The sequence below is a fragment of the Oncorhynchus clarkii genome, chromosome 30 (assembly GCF_045791955.1).
Source record: "Oncorhynchus clarkii lewisi isolate Uvic-CL-2024 chromosome 30, UVic_Ocla_1.0, whole genome shotgun sequence".
NCBI classification, from domain to species: Eukaryota; Metazoa; Chordata; class Actinopteri; order Salmoniformes; family Salmonidae; genus Oncorhynchus; species Oncorhynchus clarkii.
This window is the reverse complement of record NC_092176.1, coordinates 8,558,647-8,584,005: the sequence shown is the minus strand read 5'-3', so window position 1 is coordinate 8,584,005 and position 25,359 is coordinate 8,558,647. Positions and strand designations below refer to the sequence as shown.

General features: G+C 42.6%; 2 protein-coding genes across 2 annotated transcripts in view; one reads left to right on the top strand and one right to left on the bottom strand.

Moving 5' to 3' along the window:
• LOC139389627 (uncharacterized) overlaps positions 1–15,737 on the bottom strand; it is a 48,389-nt gene extending 32,652 nt beyond the window's left edge. The window contains exons 1-4 of the mRNA XM_071136484.1: positions 15,588–15,737; positions 1,649–1,753; positions 1,248–1,450; positions 869–1,032 (exon numbers count right to left, since the gene is read on the bottom strand). Of these exons, the coding sequence (XP_070992585.1) occupies positions 869–1,032; positions 1,248–1,450; positions 1,649–1,753; positions 15,588–15,623 (508 nt within the window). The 5' untranslated portion in view covers positions 15,624–15,737. The remainder of the gene's footprint in view (positions 1–868; positions 1,033–1,247; positions 1,451–1,648; positions 1,754–15,587) is intronic.
• Positions 15,738–23,324: 7,587 nt separating this feature from the next.
• Positions 23,325–24,260, top strand: LOC139390072 (forkhead box protein B2-like). Its single transcript, XM_071137197.1, has one exon. The coding sequence runs from the start codon at positions 23,325–23,327 to the stop codon at positions 24,258–24,260; it is 936 nt and encodes a 311-aa protein (XP_070993298.1).
• The last annotated feature ends 1,099 nt before the right edge of the window (positions 24,261–25,359 follow it).

Sequence of the window (25,359 nt, the reverse complement as noted above, 5' to 3'; positions counted from 1 at the left end):
GCCACTCGGGGGAAGTGACGTTGCAGATTAGCTCAGTGCTGCCTCTTCTTGAAGGCTGACCGGGATACTGCAGGCTGCCAGTAGCAGCGAAATGATCATAATAACCTTTTTCTGTGTGCAATTTCAAAATAAATGGTTCAAGGACATACATTTGGTGTAATCGAAGCAATTATTGGTACCATGATTGTCTCCTAATGTTTTATTTATTTACACAAATATTGCCCTAGAAGATTGGCATTTTACCTTTCACCATAATTGGGATATCCTGCTTTCTGAAAACAACAGCCTGCAGTACCCCGGTCGGCCTTGAAATTCATGGCTTCAATGAGAGGGGGCAGTTGTTCTCTCCTCCACAGAACACATACACACACACACACACACACACACACACACACACACACACACACACACACACACACACATAATCCGGTAAATCACAGCTAAGACATAGGGATACGCAATGGAGAAGAACAAGATTGCTTGCTTGGTTGCTTGTTTGACTGATTTATTGGCAGGGGGAAGAACACACACACACACACACCATGCACTCATGCATGCACACACGCACACACCTGCCATGTCAGAGGTAGTGAATCATAACGGTGTGTTTAAAGTGTCAAATACAACAAACCCAGCAACCCAGAGGGGTTGAAAGAAACACACACAGGCAGACGCACATGTACACATTCTGACACTCTTTCTTCTATTCTCTTTCTGTCTAGATGTCATGACTTGTTACTCTTTATTCCCCTCCCTCGGCCATGCACATACCCTCTCTCCTGGTGGGTGTTAACCGAGTCATATCGGGGTTCTTTGTGTGTGTCCTGCGTCGGCCCATTACCCCCAGGGGGGCGCCATCGGCCCTCACCTCCTAAGAGCTCCCCCAGCGGTGCACAGATCGGCTCCACTGCCTCTTGAAGAATCTCCCTGGCGACCACCATCGCCATGGACAACACCCCCTCCTCTCCTGCCCGTTGCTTGTGGTGATGGACCACTCGGAGGATGCTGGACTCCAGAGCTTCATAGTCGGAGCTGGATCAGACAGGGGGAGGGGATCATTACACTACATCTGCACAAAGCCCTCAGGGCCTGTCTGAAACAATAAACACACATTTTCATAATATACCATCTAACACACACATCAGACAATACAGACACCAAAATCTACAAACACACGCAAAATATCACCCACATGATTTATCCCATCAATTCTGTGTGTGTGCGCATATGTGGGTGTGTGCGTGTACCTGTCGAGCACATCGTCCCTCATCAAAGTGAGGGAGAGTTTTCCTCTGTGGTGGAGCTGCAGTAGTTTGATGTCGTCTCTCCACAGCAGAGCAGACTCACACACCCTAACCCTCTTAAGGTACCGCACTGTCTCCCCCGGCAACCCCACGTCACATTTCTGACCACACAGGACCGGGACATACACACTATCTGACCGCTCCTTCTGAGAGAGAGACACACACACACACACACAGAAAGTACAAATACAAGACACAAAAATAAACGTAAACTCAACCTCCAACACATAAACAAGTACACAAAGGCTACAATACAGACAAATGCAAAAACACACACACACACACACACACACAAATCACATACATAAATACCATGCACACGTGAACATGTCCCCACACATTACCTGGTTGAGGAAATAGGCGTAACAAAGTGTTGAAGCCACAGAATCTACATCTGGGTCCACCCCTCCTAGGACAGCATGGACTTTAGGAAAGTCAGGTCCTGATGCCTGGAACAAAGAAAAAGACAAACACACATACAGAAGAGGTTGACAAGATCACGCAGCATCAGAGTTATTACAGTGACAACGTTTACACTTCGGTTTGTTTTTCTGTTCTGTGGATTAGCAAGCATTTTAAAGTAGCTGTAGCATGACCTGAAATATGACCTATAATTAATTACAGTATGAGTGAAATCGTTTTCCTTCCAAAAAGTGGTAATTAAGTATGTTACAAATAAGCATTTCTGAGTTGGAATGGTTTTGGCATATACACTCCTAGAAAAAAAATGGTTCTTTGGGGTTCTATATAGAAACGTTTGGTTCTTTGGATGAGATTAAATAACCCTTTACCCCAAAAAGTTGTACATATACACAGTGCTTTCAGAAAGTATTCATACCCCTTGACTTATTCCACATTTTGTTGTGTTAGACTGAATTTAAAAAATTAATTAGATAGATTTTTTTTTTTTATCACCCAACTACACACAATACCACATAATGACAAAGTGAAAACATGTTTAGGACATTTTTGCAAATGTATTGCAAATTAAATATAGATATATCTTATTTACTTGAGTATTCACACCCCTGAGCCAAAACATGTATAATCCCCTTTGGCAGCGATTACAGCTGTGAGTCTTTCTGGGTAAGTCTCTAAGAGCTTTGCACACCTGGATTGTACAATATTTGCACATTATTATTATTTTTTAATTCTTCAAGCTTTGTCAAGTTGGTTGTTGATCATTGCATAACAGCCATTGTCAAGTCTTGCCATAGATTTTTAAGCCAATTTAAGTCAAAACTGTAATTAGGCCACTCAGGATTGTCGTCTTGGTAAGCAACTCCAGTGTATATTTGGCCTTGTGTTTTAGGTTATTGTCCTGCTGAAAGGTGAATTTGTCTCCCAATTTGTCTGGTGAAAGCAGACTGAACCAGGTTTTCCTCTAGGATTTTGCCTGTGCTTAGCTCTATTCTATTTTTTTTATCCCCCCCAAAAAAACTAAGTGAGTCCTTGCCGATGACAAGCATCCCCATAACATGATGCAGCCACCACCATGCTTGAAAATATGAAGACTTCGTGATGTGTTGTCTTGGATATGCCCCAAATATAACGTTTTGTGTTCAGAACACAATGTTTATTTCATTGCCAAATGTTAATTTAGTGCCTTATTGCAAACAAGATGCATGTTTTGGAATATTTGTATTCTGTACAGGCTTCCTTCTTTTCATTCTGTCATTTATGTTAGTGTTGTGGAGTAACTACAATGTTGTTGATCCATCCTCAGTTTTCTCATGTCACAGGCATTCAACTCTGTAACTGTTTTAAAGTCACCATTGGCGTCATGGTGAAATCTCTAAGCAGTTTCCTTCCTCTCCGTTAACTGAGTTAGGGGGAGGCCTGTATGTCTTTTAGTGACTGGGTGTATTGATACACCACCCAAAGTGTAATTAATAACTTCAACATGCTCAAAATGATATTAAATGTCTATTAAAAAAAAAGTGTTTACCCATCTACCAATTCTTTGCGAAGCACTGGAAAACCTCTCTGGTCATTGTGGTGAAATCTGTGTTTGAAATTCACTGCTCGACTGAGGGACCTTACAGTTATGTTACTTACCTACAGTAGGGAGAACAAGTATTTGATACACTGCCGATTTTGCATGTTTTCACACTTACAAAGCATGTAGAGGTCTGTAATGTTTTATCATAGGTACATTTCAACTGTGAGAGACGGAATCTAAAACAAAAATCCAGAAAATCACATTGTATGATTTTTAAGTAATTAATTTGCATTTTATTGCATGAAATAAGTATTTGATCACCTACCAACCAGTAAGACTGGACATGCGCTGGCTTGAGCAGGGGGACCTTGCGTGCGCTGCAGGATTTTAATCCATGACGGCGTAGTGTGTTACTAATGGTTTTCTTTGAGACTGTGGTCCCAGCTCTCTTCAGGTCATTGACCAGGTCATGCCGTGTAGTTCTGGCCTGATCCCTCACCTTCCTCATGATCATTGATGCCCCACGAGGTGAGATCTTGCATGGAGTCCCAGAACGAGGGTGATTGACCGTCATCTTGAACTTGAACTTGAACTTGAACTCCATTTTCTAATAATTGCGCCAACAGTTGTTGCCTTCTCACCAAGCTGCTTGCCTACTGTCCTGTAGCCCATCCCAGCCTTGTGCAGGTCTACAATTTTATCCCTGATGTCCTAACACAGCATTCTGGTCTTGGCCATTGTGGAAAGGTTGGAGTCTGTTTGATTGAGTGTGTGGACAGGTGTCTTTTATACAGGTAACGAATTTAATAGTTAATACAGGTAATGAGTGGAGAACAGGAGGGATTCTTAAAGAAAAACTAACAGGTCTGTGAGAGCCGGAATTCTTACTGGTTGGTAGGTGATCAAATACTTATGCCATGCAATAAAATGCTAATTAATTACTTAAAAATCATACAATGTGATTTTCTGGATTTTTGTTTTAGATTCCGTCTCTCACAGTTGAAATGTACCTATGATAAAAAATTACAGACCTCTACATGCTTTGTAAGTGTGAAAACATGCAAAATCGGCAGTGTATCAAATACTTGTTCTCCCCACTGTATGTGTGGGGCACAGAGATGAGGTAGTCATTAAAAAATTATGTTGAACACTATTATTGCACACAGAGTAAGTCCATTCAACTTATTATGTGACTTGTTAAGCACATTTCTACTCCTGAACTTATTTAGGATTTCCATAACAAAGGGGTTGAATATTTAATGACAAATGACATTTCAGCTTTTAATTTTTAATAAAATGTCTAAACATTTCTAAAAACATAGTTCTACTTTGACATTGTGGGGTATTGTGTGTAGGCCAGTGACACAAAATATAAATGTAATCCATTTTAAATTCAGGGGCATGATTTTACACAAAAATGGCTAGCTGACGTCCAACACCGTTAGCTCACTACGGCAAGGGGAAGATCGAATTTATATTTTGAAACATTGTGCCGAGGTCTGAATGGCAAACTACAAGGTTTAAACAAACTTGTGCTGTTGCAAACTAAATACTATCAAGAAGCAAGAGGAAATAATGTTTAATAAAAGCATACTCTCTTAGATAAAGAGTTCTATATTGACTTTTTTGGTAAATTCAAAATGTAACTGCCATTCTGACTCAAAAAACAACTGCCAATTCATTCCAGCATGACAAGTAGCCTACCAATAAGCACGTTATTTTCAATTTATTAAAGTAAGCAAAGTTGATTATTTAATTGAAATATATAAAGCCAAAGTCATATGATATAAACTATAGGCTAGATAAATAAAGATTAAACATTATTAGAAACTGAGCACATTTGTTAGCTAGCTACCTAGATAACTCAGCTAGCTAAATATAAAAAGTTAGATTACTTTAATTCACCACTTTATAAACCAGCTAACTCTTTTAAATTCTTTTTTTATTATGGGATATTCCAAATAGAGCTACAGACGCAGCCTGACATTGGCATTATAAGCCAATTGTTGGTTTTATGTCAGTATTTCAGTGTGGAGTCAATTTAGGGGACAAGCCTGTTTCATGAAGCCATAGAAGACTGTGGCTGACAGAGGGGGAATATATAAATTACTTATTATAAATGAAATATAATAAGCATTAACAAACTATGTTTTGCTCAGTTTGGCAGTAACCCAGAACTAACAGAGGCAGAGGATCTCTCTAGTGGTTGCTGCTGACAACAACTGCATGTCAGTTGTTCTTCTACATCATAGTAATTCTATGTCTGCATCACATTTTGTCTTCATTGTGGCAGATTAACTCATGCTTATTTCTGAAGATTAACTCATGTTTTTGCTCCTTCTCATTCTCTGGAACCAGTCAAACACGTAGCCCAACGGCTAAGGAGGGACGTGTGGCAGGAGCTGGACGTGTGGCGGGAGTTGGACCTGCGGCCGGAGGGTGGCCGGTTCAAATCCCAGGTGGCCGCTTGAAAAACAAAAATGGGTAGAAGTGATCTGACAACAGTAGGGCTGCTGGGTTCACACCTGCAAACAATTCCCCTACAGTTGGATCCTTGAACAAGGCTCTTAACCCCACAACGTGCTCTCCATCCAGGGTTGCTGCATGCAGTTTGAACCTGTGACCGTCTCAACTGTATGTTTGGGGGTGTTGAGAACTGAGCAAAAGACACATTTTTGTTGTTCACTGTAACTAATGGACAAAGTACAGTATATTGTATTGAATTGTAAAGAAGTCAACCAGAGTTGATAGGGGCCATCATTCAAACAAAGAAATGCCTCCCTGGCCACCAGTGCATATTTCCAAATTATGTTTGCATACAGTGCTGTGAAGTATTTGCCCCCATTCAAATTTGTTCTACTTCTGCATATTTTTGATACTGAATGTTTTTGATACTGAATGTCTTCAACCAAATCCAAATATTAAATAAAGGGAACCTGAGTGAACAAATAACACAACAATTACATAATTGTTCAGAATTAGTTGGGTAACATTGATAATTAAGATGTTTATTTTGCATAATATGCTTATGTGAGATACTTGTCCTTTTGGACTATAGGGTTGGCAGCTGCACTTTTCCCTCAGGTGGGGCTCAGTCACCTGGGGCCCAGAGAGGGGAGAGGTCAGGCTTGTCTTTCACATGTCCCTGGTGCTATGCAGAATATCAGAAAGGGAAGAGGACAGAATGGAACATTGTCTTCATATGTGAATGTGTCTTTACCTATTCTTAAACCATGTGAAGGGATGGAGTGATTAATGGGGAACCAATTACTTGTCTCCACAATGCCTGTGCGCTTATCCTGGGATAGTATATGACCTAGAGGCTCACTCCCCTCAGTGAGCTTGTCCAGGAGTGGGGTGAAGAAGGGGTTTACTTGAGATGGGAGTATCTAGAGTTGACAATTGATATATGCCATTGGATGAGTTGGTGTTTTTGTACTATGAAGTACCAGGAACGAGATTAGAACCTGTCTTAGGGAACAAACTGAACAATAATTTATAGTGAATGCTATTTGGCTATGGGATACTTCTCTCTCTCTCAAGTAAGTATTTCTTTGTGAACAGTTCCTAAGATCTGTGATTTGTCATGTAAGTTGAGAGGGGTGTATCTTGGCTATAAAAGATCTTTGTACTTTTCTGTATTCACTTTTCAATGGTTCATTAGAGATAGCGCATCATTGAAAGTCAAAAAGGGCTATTGCAAAGCTCTTAATAAAAATATGTAGTTTAAGTGTAACTCTGACTGGTGTGTAGTTTGTAACTCTCCTCATTTGGTAAAGCAGAAAAAGGCCACCACAGTTTTCAAGCATGAACTGCTCGTTTCAAGTCCTGCCACAACATCTCAATTGGGATTAGGCCTGGACATTGACTAGGCCATTCAAAAACTTCACATATGTTGCTTTTTATACATTTTCATGTAAATTTGATTGTGTGTTTTGGATCATTGTCTTGCTGCATGACCCATCTGCGCTTCACCATCAGCTCACAGACAGATGGCCTGACATTCTCCTGTAGAATTCTCTGATACAGAGCAGAATTCATGGTTTCTTCTGTTAAGGCAAGTCGTCCAGGTCCTGAGGCAGCAAAGCATCCCCAAACCATCACACTACCACCACTGTGCTTGACCTTTGCTATAAGGTTCGTACTGTGGAATGCAGTGTTTGGTTTTTGCCAGGCATAATGGGATCCAAGTCGTGTAATTTCACTTTCTGTGAGAAAACAAGCAATGTGTAGTGTAGAGAATCATTGTACCATCTAAACCACTGTGAAATAACTTTTCAATAACCAAAAATATTGTATTTTCAGCTGTTTGAAGCAGTAAAGTAAAAGTGATAGTGTGGAATTCGGAGCATTCCTGAATGTGGGCATTCCCCCGCTGATCATCCTCGCAGTGGCAGACCATGTGTAACACCTGCACAGGATCGGTACATCCGAACATCACACCTGCGGGACAGGTACAGGATGGCAACAACAACAGCCTGAGTTACACCAGGACTGCACAATCCCTCCATCAGTGCTCAGACTGTTCGCAATAGGCTGAGAGAGGCTGGACTGAGGGCTTGTAGGCCTGTTGTAAGGCAGGTCCTCACCAGACATCACCGGCAACAACGTCGCCTATGGGCACAAACCCACCGTCGCTGGACCAGACAGGACTGGCAAAAAGTGCTCTTCACTGACGAGTTACAGTTTTGTCTCACCAGGGGTAATGGTCGGATTCACGTTTATCGTCAAAGGAATGAGCATTACACGAGGCCTGTACTCTGGAGCGTAATCGATTTGCAGGTGGGGCGGTGTGTCACAGCACCATCGGACTGAGCTTGTTGTCATTGCAGGCAATCTCAAACCTGTGATTTCCTGCAAGACAGGAATGCAGTGTTCTGCCATTACCAGCGAAGAGCCCGGATCTCAATCCCATTGAGCACGTCTAGGACGTGTTGGATCGAAGGGTGAGGGCTAGGGCCATTCCCTCCAGAAATGTCCAGTAACTTGCAGGTGCCTTGGTGGAAGAGTGGAGTAACATCTCACAGCAAGAACTGGCAAATCTGGTGCATTCCATGAGGAGGAGATGCACTGCAGTACTTAATGCAGCTGGTGGCCACACCAGATACTGACTGTTACTTTTTACTTTATATACTGTATATATGTATATATATATTTTTTTAATCCATTATTTTACCAGGTAAGTTGACTGAGAACACATTCTCATTTACAGCAACGACCTGGGGAATAGTTACAGGGGAGAGGAGGGGGATGAATGAGACAATTGTAAGCTGGGGATGATTTGGTAGCCATGCTGGTTTGAGTGCCAGATTGGGAATTTAGCCAGGACACCGGGGTTAACACCCCTACTCTTACGATAAGTGCCATGGGATCTTTAATGACCTCAGAGAGTCGGGACACCCGTTTGACGTCCCATCCGAAAGACGGCACCCTACACAGGGCAGTGTCCCCAATCACTACCCTGGGGAATTGGGATATTTTTTAGACCAGAGGAAAGAGTGCCTCCTACTGGCCCTCCAACACCACTTTCAGGAGCATCTCGTCTCCCGCCCAGGGACTGACCAGGACCAACCCTGCTTAGCTTCAGAAGAAAGCCAGCAGTGGTATGCAGGGTGGTATGCTCCTGGCATACCATATTTTGACCCCCCTTTGTTCAGGGACACATTATTCCATTTATGTTAGTCACGTGTCTGTGGAACTGATTCAGTTTATGTCTCAGTTGTTGAATCTTATGTTCATACAAATATTTACACATGTTAAGTTTGCTGAAAATAAACGCAGTTGACTGAGAGGACGTTTCTTTTTTTGCTGAGTTTAGCTAGTGACACGGTGTACTAGCTTGCTAGTTAGCTAGCTAGTACACAGTGTTGCTCCTGCCTCCCGCCTGCTGTGTACCGGAGTCTTCCTTAGGACTAGCTGGCTAAGGTAGCACCCACTTGCCGAACACCTGCCCTCGCTGTCATTAACAGAACTGCGGGAAAACAATGCCTGACAGGCGGGGGGGCAAAGGACACACTACCGCTGTGTACTAGCTATAGCTAGCTACACTTCTCTTTGGCAGCTGGAAATGAACAGATGGGAATGATTAATACCATTAAAGGCAGAATATTGAACAAAAAGTAATTGTTGGCGCTTGTTGATTGATGAAATGTTTTAATAATCAGGCCGATGTGGAGTCTGCTTACCAGACTTTTCTCACATCTTTCAATTCTGTATTTCGCCACTGCTTTCCCTTAGTTAAATCACACAGGAGAGCAGCAGATGGGTTCTGGAAACCTTGGTTTAGTTGTGGCCTCCCAAGTGGCGCAGCGGTTTAAGGCACTGCAGTGCTTGAGGCATCACTACAGACAAGGGTTCGATCCAAAGCTGTGTCACAACCGACCGGGAGTCCAATAGGGCGGCACACAATTGGCCCATCCGGGTCAGGGAAGGGTTTGGCCGGGGGGGGGGGCTATACTTGGTTCATCGAGCTGGAATGGTCTTTCCTCCAACACATTGGTGCAGCGGGCAGGTGTTAAGAAGCGTGGTTTGGCGGGTCAATTTTCGGAGGACGAATGACTCGACCTTTGCCTCTTCCGAGTCCGTTGGGGAGTTGCAGTGATGAGACAAGATTGTCATTGGGGAGAAAAAAAGTCACAAATATAGTGATCCTGATGTTATTTCATTGTGAATGTGGGTTCCTCTCTGTCAAAGAAAATAGAGAAAACTGACAGAAATCCCTTGGATTACATCCCTTCTCTGCTTCAGTTTGAGGTAATTGGTAACTTAAAGATATCAGCAGCAGGCCATGATGAAATCGGTGCCTCTTTGGTGAAATCAGTGTCTTCCTCATTACTGAGCCTCTAACGTATATCTTCACCAAATCATTGTTACTAAAGAGTTTAAAATGGCCTATGTTATCCTCCTCTATAGAGAATGTTGAAACATTTAAATCAACACTGTATTCTATATGAGCACCGTAAAAACTACTCCACAGATATGGTTCTTTAGCAACAATGAAACCGCTCTTGTCATCTTTTTAGATTTGTCCAAGGCGTTTGACACGGTTGATCATAAAATATGACTTTCTAAATTGCATTATTACAGTTTTCATGATTATACATATAATTGCCTATATAGTTATGATTATGGTAGAGCTCAAAGTGTTTATGCAAATGGCTGTGCATCTACTAGGGACAAGATATCCTGTGGCTGCAGTTGGACCTTTGTTATTCACAATCTACATCTGTGACCTTCCTGCTGTGTCTTCTACCATACTTCCCATTCTCTTTGTTGATGATAACAATTTGATTTTATCACACAGAAATGCTGATTCACTAATTAATGAAGCCAACTCAGGTATGGCCACATTTTCTGAATGGTTCCAGATCATTTGCTAATCTTTAAATGTTAGACAATCCAACTGTATTGTATTCGCTAGTAATAAGACATATTGTTATAATAACAATAATAATACATTTTTAAAAAGAGTGAGAATCTCAATTGGTGGGAATAAAATGGAACTGGTCACATCCACTAGATTCCTCTGAGTTCTAAGTGATGAAAAGTTGTCCTGGAAAGATCATATTACATTTGTCTCCAGCTATACTATAGCTTCATTTATCCATATCTCACTTACTGTGACATTGTCTGGACAAGATCATATGCCTCCTACCTACACAAATTACTCATCATAAAAATAAAAAAATTGTAAGACTAGCCACCTCCTTTAAATATCTATTTACGACAATAATGTACGCCAATTATGCCACTTTCATCTACAAATACTCATACCTGCCAGACAGTTTACCTAAATCCTTCAATTAATTATTCCAGATTAATTCAGATATCCATCTATATAACACAAGACACTGCGATAACCTTCACCCTCCCCACAGCCGCACCTCACATCGTCAATTCTCTATTAGATATAGAAGGTACTATACTCTGGAATTCCTATCTTCACATTGCCAAAACATCATCCCCCCTCAATAACTTTAAATGAAGACTGGGGGTCAGCCTGATGAACCAAACTACTCAGTTATCTCCTCCATATAGCATAACTCTCCCACACTCACATAAAAAATAAATATATATGTTTTTTTCGTGATTACTGATCAATTCATTTATACATTTGTAATTAGCAGGTTTTATTATCTGTTTTAACAAACCTTTTTTTTATTTGTGTACTTATTTGTGTATATTGTATTGTGTGTTGTTTTTTTGTGGTGTGGTTTTCATATAAGGCCTTGGGCTTCCAACCACACCTTTTTTATTTTATTACATTTTTTTATCTGTATTGATGTCTATCACTTTCTTTGGTGCAAATAAATATATTAATAAAATAAATAAATAAATAAAATGACGCATTACCGCAATCTAATGTACTGGAGCACCCCGGCCTCCCGCCTATGTACTGGAGTCATAGCTTAAAAATGGACCAATAGAAGTACAAATAGGGGTTCCTGCAGATGCAGGAATGCCCACATGCAGGAACGCCCCGAATTGCGGACTGCAGTTGCACCCTTCTCAGTAAAAGACGCAAAAACTAAACTGAAGAACGGGAAGCATAGAAATAGCGCACATAGAACATATCTACACTTCTTAGCCTATAATTTATATTTCTATGTGAATTAGGTCATGTGGCCCAAGAAGTTACATAGTGCAGCTTTAACTTCTTATGCCACTGCAGCCTGTGACATGAAAGAAAGATAAGCTGTGAGAAGTGTTTTAGGCAGAGCAGAAATAGCTGATATCATCTAATCCCTAGAGCAGGTATGACTGTTGTTGGGGGTTACCCTGGGAGTCGGGTGTGGGGGTACACCAATGCCATGATTACTGTATGTGATAACCTTTGTATGCTTGAAATTTGCAATGATGGAAAAGTACTGGGTAATGGAGATGTACTGCTTTAGTTCTCAGGCTGAGAACTGCCTGCACCTGCTGATAGTCACGCAGCCTCAAGGCCGAGATGTTCCGAATGTAGCAAAGGGCCTGAGACTACACAGGTGTGGTCGATGGCTTATAGTAGAGTGAGAAACCACAGTCTAGACAGGTTTTTCTTATCTTAGATACTTTGTCTCTAATCCAATGCAACAATGTTAAGGTATGATTGACGGTAGGTTGTCCACACCAACTACCATAAAGACAGCTGTCTCCTGTTTCGCAACACAGATCTTTACTGTAGACTACTGAGGTATTCTGTATGTGAATCTCTGTCTGCAATTGCATTTTATTACTAAAGAGTTTTATACCAAGGTTCCTGTGTCATCTATCTGGAAGACTGATTGTTGAAGGAAACTTACATCACCCCATGCAAAGGACCACCCAACACTGCTGGAATGTAGTACTCAGACAAATCCATGCATAATGCAAAATATGATATGTGGTGTGCGTGATCAGTGGTTTGTGTGTACTTGCATGTGTGTATCCTAGTCACTACTACCAGTACTACACCAGTGAGAATGAAGAGTACTACGTCATACACAGTTGTGATAGGATGGGATAGAAAGTATCTGGGGTGGTTGTTACATTGAGCTAGTCAGCATATTAAAGCAGTATTGGGTATACACGCCAACTGCAGTATACCGTGCCACACTGGCCTGCTGAAATCTCTCCTGGATACAACCACAGGTCCAATAGGGAAATTAGCAATGAATACCCATCCATATCTCAGTCTAATATTACCGTGCATGTCCATGATTAGAGTGGATGAGGAGGGGAGCAGGGGAGGGATGTGCACCGGGCAGGGATATCTGTTTGAGATGTTAATATCTGGTCTCATGTTTCTTAAAGTGGATGGATGGGGGAGGTGGGATAAAGGGGGGTGGTTGGGTTGGTTGGGTTGGTCGATACTCTGATGGCTACGGGAGGAAGAGAGGCATTAGTGGAGAAAGGAAAGCCGCTCACTGTCTGTTCCACTGCAGCAGCAGCAGCAGCAGCACACAGACAACAAAACACACAGCCGGTACCGCTCTCTCATCTCCATTTCACTGTGTGCTCGTCATCTAAAATTCACCCCATTCATCTCAAGGAGGCTCGGGGTGGACAGACGCAGTGCTGCTGCTTTTCTCTGCCTTCCTTAGCTCTTAATGCTTTCCCTCTCTCTTACCCTCCATTATCGCTGTCCTTCCATCATCTCCTCTCTTTCACCACCACTGTATTCTGTTTATGAACCCCTCCTACTCCTCCCTTCTATAGCTCAGCGGTAATACCGTGCCTCCTTCTCCAGTGACGTGGCTAATTTAGCAGGGCTGCCTGCCCATAAAGCCTTCCGTACTAAAGGCTAAAATGACTAACAGCTGACTGCTGCCTGGGCATCAGTGATTTACAGTGTGTCGTCACGAATAAAAGGAAAGCTTTTTAGAAAAATGTATACACACACACACACACACACACGTACATATCAAAACACGGACACACATACACACATGCGCATTCCCCATGTGTGTAAGAAACAACAGTCTGTGTGTTTCTGTCAACCACATTCACTGTCCAAGTCAAAGAGTGTCCAGGTCTAAATGTTTTAGGTCTACTATGGCAATACATCTGTGTATATATATGTACATCTCTGTATATGTCTCCAATCTCCACAAAGTGTTCAGACACTGGGCAGGGTTCTGCCATGGGGTGAAGGACAGGGTGATCCACTTTCCAAATCCCCTTGCCAAAGCCTAGATCAATGTGTTCCTCAAAAACATGTGTGCACTGTGTATGCATGCGTGCGTATGTGGATGTGTGTGTGTGTCCACTAAGCACCTTGCCTTAGTGCCATGCCCGAGAGCGAGCAAGAAAGCGAGAGAGTGAAAGAGAAAGAGCCACAGACAGAAAGAGAAAGCGAGCGATTAAGGAAGATAGACCCAGTAAGCACTTATACAGGAAAGCCAATTAGAGGTATGGATGTTCTGGATGGTTGCCATGCAGGAGAAGATGAAAAAGGAGGAAGAGAGGCCATTCACACACTGCAGTGCTAAAGGGAAGGTGAAAAAAAGATGGCGAGAATGAGAGAGCGACAGAGGGGGGAGCAGTCCTCATGTCGATAAACATGTATTGTACAACACGGCATCTCCACCCAGGACACAACTAGCATCCTTATAGTCCAATTGCACGAGCACGAGCCTTGGCTTGTGCGAGCCGCCTGTTTCTGTAGCGTGAGACAGCTTGATGTACAAGTACACCCGCTGGACTGGACACTATAGTCCATTGCAGGGCCTTAACCTCAATCTGTCTCCTTAATGCGGCGTGCCAAGCAGAAACGCATTGGGTCCCATTTTTACAGTCTTCTTTGGTATGACTCGGCCAACGATTGAATTCCCAACCTTCCAATCTCAGGGCGGACACTAACCACAAGGCGGCCACTGAGTTGGGCCTTATCGTCCAATTACTCTTTCTCTTTCAGTTGGCCCAATTTATCCCAATCTCCATGGTGGATCCCATGCTCCCATGTGTATTTCCTGCTTTCTGTTATGACATCATCTCTGTCTTATCCTTCTATGTCATCCTAGTAGGATCCCATGATCTCATCACACAAAAGGGAACTGTGTATTCAATCGATGGACCATCAAAAAAACAAAAAAAAACAACAACATTGCACACACTCTACCTACAACACACACAACTACCTACAACAATAGGCATACTGACACTATTAGGCTGTAATGCATGGCTCTGGACATATACAGAAAACAACAGCCTTCACTGGGGTTTGTCTATTCGGGGAGCTTTAGACACAACATGCCTCTATGGAGAATGACCAAACAAGATCAAGCAACTTTAGACCTCACCCGCATGTTTATTGTAGCTACAGGCCTACACTCATTTATACTGTTGTGATGTAGCCTAAGCCTACCTACAACGAACAGTTAGTATCCTTTCGCCTACCTGTCAAGTAAGTGAGTAGACATCATGAGGTGTTTACAACAACTTTTTACTGGAAACGACTTCCCTGAGCTCTGCCGAGACAGCAGGCCTTAAATGCAAATAGTCTGCTTGATGACATATTAGGCGTAAATAAAATGCAAATAGTGCGCTTGATGACAGATTAGGCGTTATCTGCAGCATAGGTGCGTACGGGCTGGTGCGTACGGGCTGGTGCGTGCCTCTGATGAACTTGCTGTTTCCATGCATTCCCTGATCAAAATTCCATTTTTTAAAAATGTGTGGGAGGAGAAGCTTATGGTTTGGACCACTCGTTTCTATTCATCATTCAGGCCTGGCGCCGTAGCCTACTAAAGGTGCTGCTTGTGGGGCAAAGAAACGAGAGAATGTACAGTTCAGCAACAGGAATACAGCCTGTAGCATGTCGTCATCATCCCAATCAGTAAAACCCTTATTAACCCCGGGCTGTTTAGGCTAAAACTCACCAGCATGGTCTTGGCCCGCCGTAAATAATCTTCCATGTTGGACTTTGTCGTTGCGGGGACGCTGCAGTCTCCATATACAAGTTTACAACCCTGGTTGTCTTTGCGCTGTTGTGCCGCCGAATCCCCCGCTGCGCTCACTGCAGCATTGGCTCAACTAGCGGTCCTCCCTCTCCAGGCTGGCCAGATATGGAGTGGGTGTGACGGGAAGCTATCCAGCGGGGGCGCGCTCGCTGAATTCAACGTGCACCCAGCGTTTGGGAACCACCGCCAATGGCAAAAATGTATCCGGGTAGATTAAAGCCGTTCATAACAGACAGGAAAGCAAACATGGATAGAGCGCCCAGCCGCTTCAGAAATGCAGAATGCTGCAGCGCCGAGGATACGGTTTGACGTGTTTGTAGTAGCCTACTGATGATACTGTCCGACCACGGAGGCCAAGGACTGTGTGTGTGTGTGTGTGTGTGTGTGTGTGTGCGTGCGTGCGTGCGTGTGTTTATGCGCGTGAGTGTTTCGTGCGTGTGGTCGCGTGCGCGTCCCGTTGGCGCACAAATTGATAATATGCACAGCATGACAAATAAAAACCCAGAGGTTGTTTTTAAGAACCGTCAATAAAATGTTGAACGCTCATACAATTGCCTTGGCATACATTTTATTATGATTATTTTTAACTGTGATTGAACAGTAATCAACCCCTATTGAATTAAAACGCAATGAGAAAATGTTATAGGATAACATAAAAAACACACATTCGAGAAGATCTCTCTCTCTCTTACTTACAGACTTGGAGCAATTTGTGATTGACCGCATGCAAAGGGCGTTTGGCGTTACACACTGTAGTCCCCGAGTCACATAGGCCTACCCAACCATTTCATAATACCAGTTATTCATATGTAAAAGTGGTGCCTCTCACCCCTCCTCAAGCTCACTCCTGTCCTCTATAAACAGGAGGCCATGACTGTAACTGACTGGCTATCATTTGGTAATAATTCATTTTTGTTCCTCAACAAAATGCAATTCTATAATTGTTATTAGAAACTGGGTGGTTCGAGCCCAGAATGCTGATTGGCTGACAGCTGTGGTATATCAGACATATACCACAGGTATGACAAAACGTTCATTTTTACAGCTCTGATTACGTTGGTAACCAGTTTATAATAGCAGTAAGGCACATACATATATGGCCAATACACCATGTCTAAGGGCTGTGTCCAGGCACTCTGCATTGCTTCATGCTTAAGATCAGCCGTTAGCCGTGGTTTATTGGCCATACACCATACCCCTCCGTCCTTAATATAGTCAACATTGTTGTTCCTTGTTTGAAACCAAAATTTAAAAAATTCTGAAGTCTACTTTGTTGAAACCACACAGAAGTTGTGGAGGGACATCCGATGTATGAGCAGCAAATAGCTTACCAGCGATATGAGATTTCAGTATGGACAGCGGCGAAACATTGGTCTCGTCCCGACTCCAGAGGATTGACCTTCAGCACCACACTGACAGTGGACAGCGGCCGTTAGGTAGGCGGGACTATCAGTAGCCTAAATCTCACTGGCCTCTAAGGAAAACAGAATTTAATTGAAGAGGGCTGCACAATAATCCCGAAAGGGAAAGCTCCCAGTGTGGTTGTTCAGCCATATTTCAAACGTTCAACTTTTACAAGTGTACATAATAGGGAACACATAAGTGAAATAGACTTCTTCAGTGATTCGGACTCTAACCAGGCTAGTCAACTCCACAACTCGAAAATTCTTGCAAATAAACTGGTCTTGCATGGCCAGGGCAGGTGCATAACCCATGGTGTGGGCACGTGCAGAACATTATAGCTGAGAGTCGGGGAGGGGAGGTAGAGAAAGTGAAATGATGGAGAGAGCTGACCACTGCCGCCCAGTGTCCATTGCCCGATAGAGCATCAACGGTCTTGCCAGCTCACCAGCCACTGCGCTACAACTATCCCCCGTACCAAATCTTCCTCTTGTAATTTCTCTGAAAAACTGTCTCCGAGGTGAATGTGTAATTCACTCACTGTTCACAACTGACTGACCAATTTTTGTATTTTTCCAATAATTGGTCTTTTGGCCGATCACGTCAGATCATTTAATGTCAGAGCTGATCTGATTGGTCAAAAGACCAATTAGTGAAAAAAATATGGGCCGGCCTTAATAACTAGCCTACTTAAATTACTAAATGAGGACCAGATTTATGTCGTGATGGCACCAACCAAAAAGCCACTTTTCTGTCATGAGGCATATTATATAGGTTCACCAGAACTTGACTGAGTTTCCAATAACTTTTAACGACAACAAGGAGACGCCATCACCACCACCCCACCCACGGTTTTATGGGGAAATAGAGCAATCATGGAGCATTATGCGTCACCACTAAATAATTTCCCATTACTCCAACGGTAGGGCCTAAACCTTACCACTCCCAAACCGGCTCATTTTTCCGTTGAACAATAGGGTTAATTGATTTAAATGTTTCTCTCTGCCGCTATGCGCCCTGATGACTTCACGAGGGGTCTTTAAAGATTATTATCATCATTTCCATTATCCACATCTCTTTTCAAATGGGAGACAGAGGAATAACATCCTGCCCTAAGCTGAACAAATAATTATTAGATTCTCGAAACAAACAGACGACCCCTTTCCCCGCACCCCCTACCCCCCACCCCATGTGTGGGCCCCCTCCCTGCGCCTTTATCCCCCTACCTCCTTCTTCAGCGGTGTGCCGCCTTAATTTATGCAAAATTAATTGATATATATTTTATAATTGATGTGCTGTAAAAATTAATGAGTAATTTATGTAATTAGTCAATTAAGGATAATTCCAGCATATGTTCAGTATGCCCAGAAGGTGTGCTTTACAAGTAGTTATTTGTCCAGGAGTTGGATGCTGCGAACACCACCTAATTAATTTTGTTATGCATATCAGCGCGATGTCTAGGCCCACTTAACGGGCCCCTATGTGAAAACAGATTTAATATTTATCTTTCCCGCGCGTTTAAAGAGGATGTATCCACCCGCATTAGCCTCTGTGGGCCTCGAAGGGCACCAACTCATTTTTAGGCGCTGAAAAACAATGTTTTTTTTTTCATGAAGCCTATAGGCCTAAATTACTTTTTAAAAAATGGCTTTATTTTAAAGGTGCTTATATGAGGACTCATAGGCTATGTATAAAATATGCTCTTATATGGCGCTGGTGACTGTAGTGCTCGAAGGTGGCAGACGTAATGGAAGAGAACTGTTGGCTAATTAATTGACATGTTTTGCAGGGCCAGCCCTGGGCATAAGCTACATAGGCATTTGCCTCGGGCCACTGGCCCTTTTTAGTTAACATTTTTAAATGGTTTACTCAGTCGGGGTCTTAACCTACTGTTGAATGCTAGAATACACAAAGTGCCATTTCGAAATTTGGTTGTGCATTCAGTAACATTTTTTAGATTGGTAAATTAGTCTAGGAGGGGGAGTTCTACTAAGCTAGTGGAGGCTGCTGAGGGGAGGACGGCTCATAGTAATGGCTGGAACGGAGCAAACGGATTGGCACCATTCCACTGATTCTTACCACGAGCCGTCCTGTCCACTTAAGGTGCCACCAACCTCCTGTGAAAGTAACATATGGAATTGTTTTGAGATGGTCATACCAAGGATCATTTAGAGATTTGATTTTGAATATTAGGACCCCTTGAGATACCCTAAAAATACAGTACCAGTCAAAAGTTTGGACACACCTACTCATTCAATGGTTTTTCTTTATTTTTACTATTTTCTACATTGTAGAATAATAGTGAAGACATGAAAACTATTAAAATAACACATATGGAATCAGATTCTTCAAAGTAGCCACCCTTTGCCTTGATGACAGCTTTGCACACTCTGGAATGCATTTCAATTAACAGGTGTGCCTTGTTAAAAGTACATTTGTGGAATTTATTTTCTTCTTAATGCATTTGAGTCAATCAGTTGTGTTGTGACAAGGTAGGGGTGATATAAGATGGTCTTTTACCAAATAGGGCTAGGTCCATATTATGACAAGAACAGCTCAAATAAGCAAAAAGAAATGACAGTCCATCATTACTTTAAAATATAGAACAATTCAAGAACTTTGAAAGTTTCTTCAAGTGCAGTCACAAAAACCATCAAGTGCTATGATGAAACTGGCTCTCATGAGAACCATCACAGGAAAGGAAGACCCAGAGTTACCTCTGCTGCAGAGGATAAGTTAATTAGAATTAACGGCACCTCAGAAATTGCAGCCCAAATAAATGCTTCACAGAGTTCAAGTAACAGACATCAACTGTTCAGAGGACACTGTGTGAATCAGGTCTTCATGGTCGAATAGCTGCAAAGAAACCACTACTAAAGGACACCAATAAGAAGACACTTGCTTGGTCCAACAAACACGAGCAATGGACATTAGACCGGTGGAAATCTGTCCTTTGGTCTAAGGAGTCCAAATTTGAGATATTTGGTTCCAACCGCTGTGTCTTTGTGAGACGCAGAGTAGGTGAACAGATGATCTTCGCAAGTGTGATTCTCACGTGAAGCATGGAGGAGGAGGTGTGAAGGTGTGATGGTGCTTTGCTGGTGACACTGTCTGTGATTTATTTACAATTCAAGGCACTCTTAACCAGCATGGCTACCACAGCATTTTGCAGCACTATCATTTGTTTTTCAACAGGACAATGACCCAACACACCTCCAGGCTGTGTAAGGGCTATTTGACCAAGAAGGAGAGGCTGCATCAGATGACATGGCCTCCACAATCACCCGACCTTAACCCAATTGAGATGGTTTAGGATGAATTGGACCGCAGAGTGAAGGAAAAGCAGCCAACAAATACATAGCATATGTGGGAACTCCTTCAAGAATGTTGGAAAAGCATTCCTCATGAAGCTGGTTGAGAGCATGCCAAGTGTTGACTGGTACTGCATATCCACATTTTTGGGGGGATGAAACGTTGAATTTTGCTTTACTGCTATTAGCCCATTAAAATGCATTGAAAAACAACAGATTCATACATGGAAAACAGATAGTTAAAAAATGTATCAAAAGGAAGCTTGTTTTAAAGTGTAAGCAATATAAGAAAGATCAGGAAATGATTTGTATATATTGTTTTACCCATATTTAACAATGAAAAAATCAACACTAAACTACTTCCATATATACTTCCATAAATGTTTTTAACTGGTACTGTCTACCTTCAGACGAGTCATGTGAGGCTGGTGGGCGTCCTAAAACAACAACAAAAAAACAATATCTAAGTGTTCTTGAGAGGTTCACCTTTCCATATTAGTATCTATAGCCCAAACTGTTTGGACAATAACAAACAGAAGTTGGCAGATCGGCGGTGCCGACTTCAGACTAGTCCCGTGACTCTTGAGGCGGTTACAGAGCAAAACGGAGAGCACAATCGCGAGAGTCTCATCTTTGTGGTCATTAGTTTGTAGGCCAAACCGTTCGGATACTAGAGACGTTTTCTTGAGAAGTCCGATTTTCGGGACGTCTCACAGTCTGACTAACACCGCTGTAGCTCGGTCTCCTTCCACCTCAGATCAGGAAGACCTCCATTGGTGGATTGAAACGCAGCCCAACAACATATCTCTATCTTAAACAGACAGATTTCGATGGGGATTTTGTATTATGCTAATTAGAGTTATGCGGGGAATTGGACATACACTCTATGTTAACATGACACAAGGCTGTAAAACTTCAAATTTTTCTCTCAGCCCCATACCAAAACAAGTAGAATTTTATGAAATGAGTTATTGATTTTGAAACAATTCTCTCCGCCCCATGGCAAAATTTGTCGAATTGCAGAAATATTGCTTTAAAACTGCTACATTTTCTCTATCCCCATGAAAAAATGTCTAGAATTGCAGGAACTTGACTTTAAACCAAATCTTGCCCAGGGCCCCCAAAAGGCTAGAGCTGGCCCTGCCGTTTTGAATATTCATATATAAAATAGCAAGCTCACGCTTAATTACATTGTTGGACCTCTCTCCAAGGAAGGTAAATCACGGAAGGCTTAATTATTGTAATGTATTCGGGTCCCGCTGGGGCGCACGAGAAGACGGGCGCCGTTGAGGGCCGAGCCGTGACACCTGGCCGTGCAAAATCAGGAGCAGCTTTTGTTATTTCCTTTATCGGAACTCAGAGGAGGGAGCAAGTTTGTTTACATCCTTGTAGTATACGCGGGAGGGTGTTTAAACAGACAGACAGCAGGTTGGCTGCAAGGAGTCCCCTCACCGCAATTAATCTCCAACAACATGAGTGTGTGTGTGCGAGTGTGTGTGCGCGCGTGCGTGTGTGTGTGTTGGCAGGTTGGTTGGTTGCAATGAGTCCCCTCTCCGCAATTAATCAACGTGTGTGTGTGTGTGTGTGTGTGTGTGTGTGTTCATAGCCTACATGATTGATTGTTATCTTAAACTGCAGTTTCAACAATTTGAAAAAGAATGGAATGAAAATAGATCTTTTGTCGATTTACACTCATAGGCTTACCATTGCCATATGTGATATCCTTCTGAACAGTGTGCATAAAGTTAAATTGCATAATGTTGTATTTTCAAGCATCAAAATGACTGGTTAATAGCTTAGACTAGGTTGGAATCGGTCATATTTCGTCACATAAACAAAGAATACACTAAGAAAACGAAGATAGACGTAGCCATAACGAATTTGAAAATTTTCCAAGGAAATGGCTTTTTACAATGTTATCACACAAAAAGCTATTGAAGAATTTAAGAAATGAAAAGCAACGTGAAGAATTCAGAGATCTTCAGCTCTACCCAAGAAGGCATTAAAATGCTCCAGTGTTTCAACTTGAACTTATTAACATGAAACACAGACAAGTGACAAATATTCATGGACGATTTACGAGACGAAAATCTGACTTAAATTAACAAAATTGGTGAAAGATAAATTACATTCAAACATATTCGAATAAAGGTGAAAAAACTGTAAGAACATTTTGTTCTGTTTAAATTATCCGTTTCTAGTTATCATATTCTTCGCTAAACATTAGTATTATTAGACTAGGCTACTATTATGGGGTTTTATATGCCCCATCACTAATATTTACTGTTATGTCCACCCTTTATCCTCTTGGAGCGCGCGAGGGTCCTGATTGGCACGGGCTAAGGGCACGCGGATGAGTTCAGATTTTCCCTTCCCCTCCTCTTTATTCCTCACCATCCATCCCTCCCCTTTCCCCCAACGTGTCCTTGAGTGCTTGGATGCCAGCCTTACAAAAACGGCGCGGGGTGGCCAGAAGAGCGCACTAGGAGCGCTCGGCCCCACACGAGGAGCATCACCAAACCCTCGCCTGTGCTGTCGCAGAGACTGGTCTCGTATCTCCTGTGTAGCGGGAAAAGAAACAGCAAGAGACGGGCTCTTTGATGTGTTATTTTACGCACGAGATGAACTTCTGAATTTGTGTGCGCCGGTGGAGGAATGAGAAACCTTTTGGGGCTTTTTGTGAGCCACATCTTTGAGGAATTCATCTGGAGAAAGCATGACCGAAATGTGTGTCTGTGTTTGCCTGTCTGACTCACACATGATTTTAGACCACTAAAATACGAACACACGATGCCAGGAAATAAATGATTTTGGAGTCTCCAAACTTTGGAAAATCTTGCGCAAAGTCACTGCTACTGACCAAAGCCTTGCAACAACATTCAGGCGCCCTCATCAGAAAATAGACAGCAGAGCTAAATCATAAATAGGCTTAGTAACCAAAATCATGCCTCGTCCGGGGAAGAACTCGTACAGTGACCAGAAGCCGCCTTACTCCTATATTTCTCTGACAGCCATGGCCATCCAGAACTCAACGGAGAAGATGCTCCCACTGAGCGACATCTATAAGTTCATTATGGACCGCTTTCCTTACTACCGGGAGAACACACAGCGGTGGCAGAACTCTCTGCGACACAACCTGTCCTTCAATGATTGCTTCATCAAAATCCCCCGGCGGCCCGATCAGCCGGGGAAGGGCAGCTTTTGGGCCCTGCACCCAGACTGTGGGGACATGTTCGAAAACGGCAGCTTTCTACGCAGGCGGAAGCGCTTTAAACTGCTGCGCGCTGAGCACATGGCCTGCAAGAGCTCCCCGATGATGCACTACTTCCACCACCAGGGCAAGCTGAGTGGAGGGCATCATGAGCATCCAGGCCCCGCGGCCGCAGTGGGCAGGCTCCCCCACTTTCAGAGCTACGGCAGCATCAACTGCGGACAGTCCGGCGGCTTCAAGCACCCGTTCGCCATTGAAAACATCATAGGTCGGGACTACAAGGGCGTGATGACGAGCGGGCTGCCCATCACTTCGGTAATGCACCACCTGGGCTACCCTGTGCCCGCGCAGCTCAGCAGTGTGGTCAACTCAATGTGGCCACACGTGGGCATGCTGTCAGATTCCATGAGCGCCATACCCGTCTCCTCAGAGTATGCGCCCTTTGGCGTGTCCATGAAGGGTCTCTACCATCACGCCAGTGGACAGACGCTACCCGCTGTTCCTGTGCCCATCAAACCCACCCCGTCTATGGGTCCGATGCCCGGTCTTTCGGGCCTTCCGTCCGGCCCAGCGCAGCTCTGCTCCTCTTCATCCATGCTGGAGAAGAATGGTTCCGACCCTTTGGAGGGCAAGGGCAACGCGATACACCCGGCTCTTCTGCTGTCTTAACCGGGTAAAACATCAACAACCCGATTCTGTATCTACGAGGGAACGAGAGCAGTATCTAAAATGTGAATCATGTATAGTTGCCTAGATGTTGAGCAGATATGGAGAGCTGTAAAGGAATTCAGACTGTATCTTTATAGTGATGAGTTGTAGGCTACCACGTATTTCAGCATAATTTTTTCTTGAATCCATTATTAGCACCTTTTGTGTGAAGCTATTTATGACATTACATGTGGCACTAAAATACAATGAGGAATTGACCCAAAGAGAGTTTTAATTTAATAATAATAATTTAGTCAATCAAAATAAAGAAGATCAAAACTTGCTGCCTCAGTTTTTAAATGTATGAGCGGATAATATAAATTATTTCAAAGTTTTTGTTCATTAGATTTAATTGAAAAATGAAACGTGTTGTCTAATAATAACACATGTGTTTATTATGGACTGTTCTTATTAGCACGCTAAATGAATATAACATGTAAGATAAATGTTATGACTGTAAAATAACATGATTTATCTTAAGAGATTTATAAAGAACTTTAAACGAAATTCATCATCTGTCTGAGTTATTTTTTTTTTTTTTTGTGTGTGTGGATTGTTTCGTTTGAATTATCGAGACGTTTTTTTCTGATGTTGTTTGTTTGCTGGTTTTCCTCAATTGTGTGACACCTCGTGTGAAAGGCATGAGAGGAAGTCACACTATATTGCACTTATTATACACGATATTTCAGGTGTCAATTTATGTGGTCAAATTGAAGATTAGAGAATCAGTCACGCACTTGAACATCTTGTAATACAAATATGGTCTCATTACCTAATGTAGGCCAATGTTTGCTTTAAGGGGTATCATGATATTCACAGAGCTCGTCACCAAGCTAAAGAGCAGATGAGTTTATGCCTTTATGATTATTATGTTTGAATCATATTAACATAATCACGCACAAAAACGAGCGCAGTAAAGCGCCAAACTCTGGGAGAAAAACGGCCTGACGCGCGGGGCACCTGTTGCGCGTTATCCAATTGAGACAGTTTATTAACCAGGGATTTCACAGTATTTGTATACAACCAAGCAGAAAACAAGCGTCCCACACATGGAACTATA

Coding starts and splice junctions, on each gene's coding strand:
- LOC139390072 (XM_071137197.1), top strand. CDS start 23,325: ATGCCTCGTCCGGGGAAGAACTCGTACAGTGACCAGAAGCCGCCTTAC.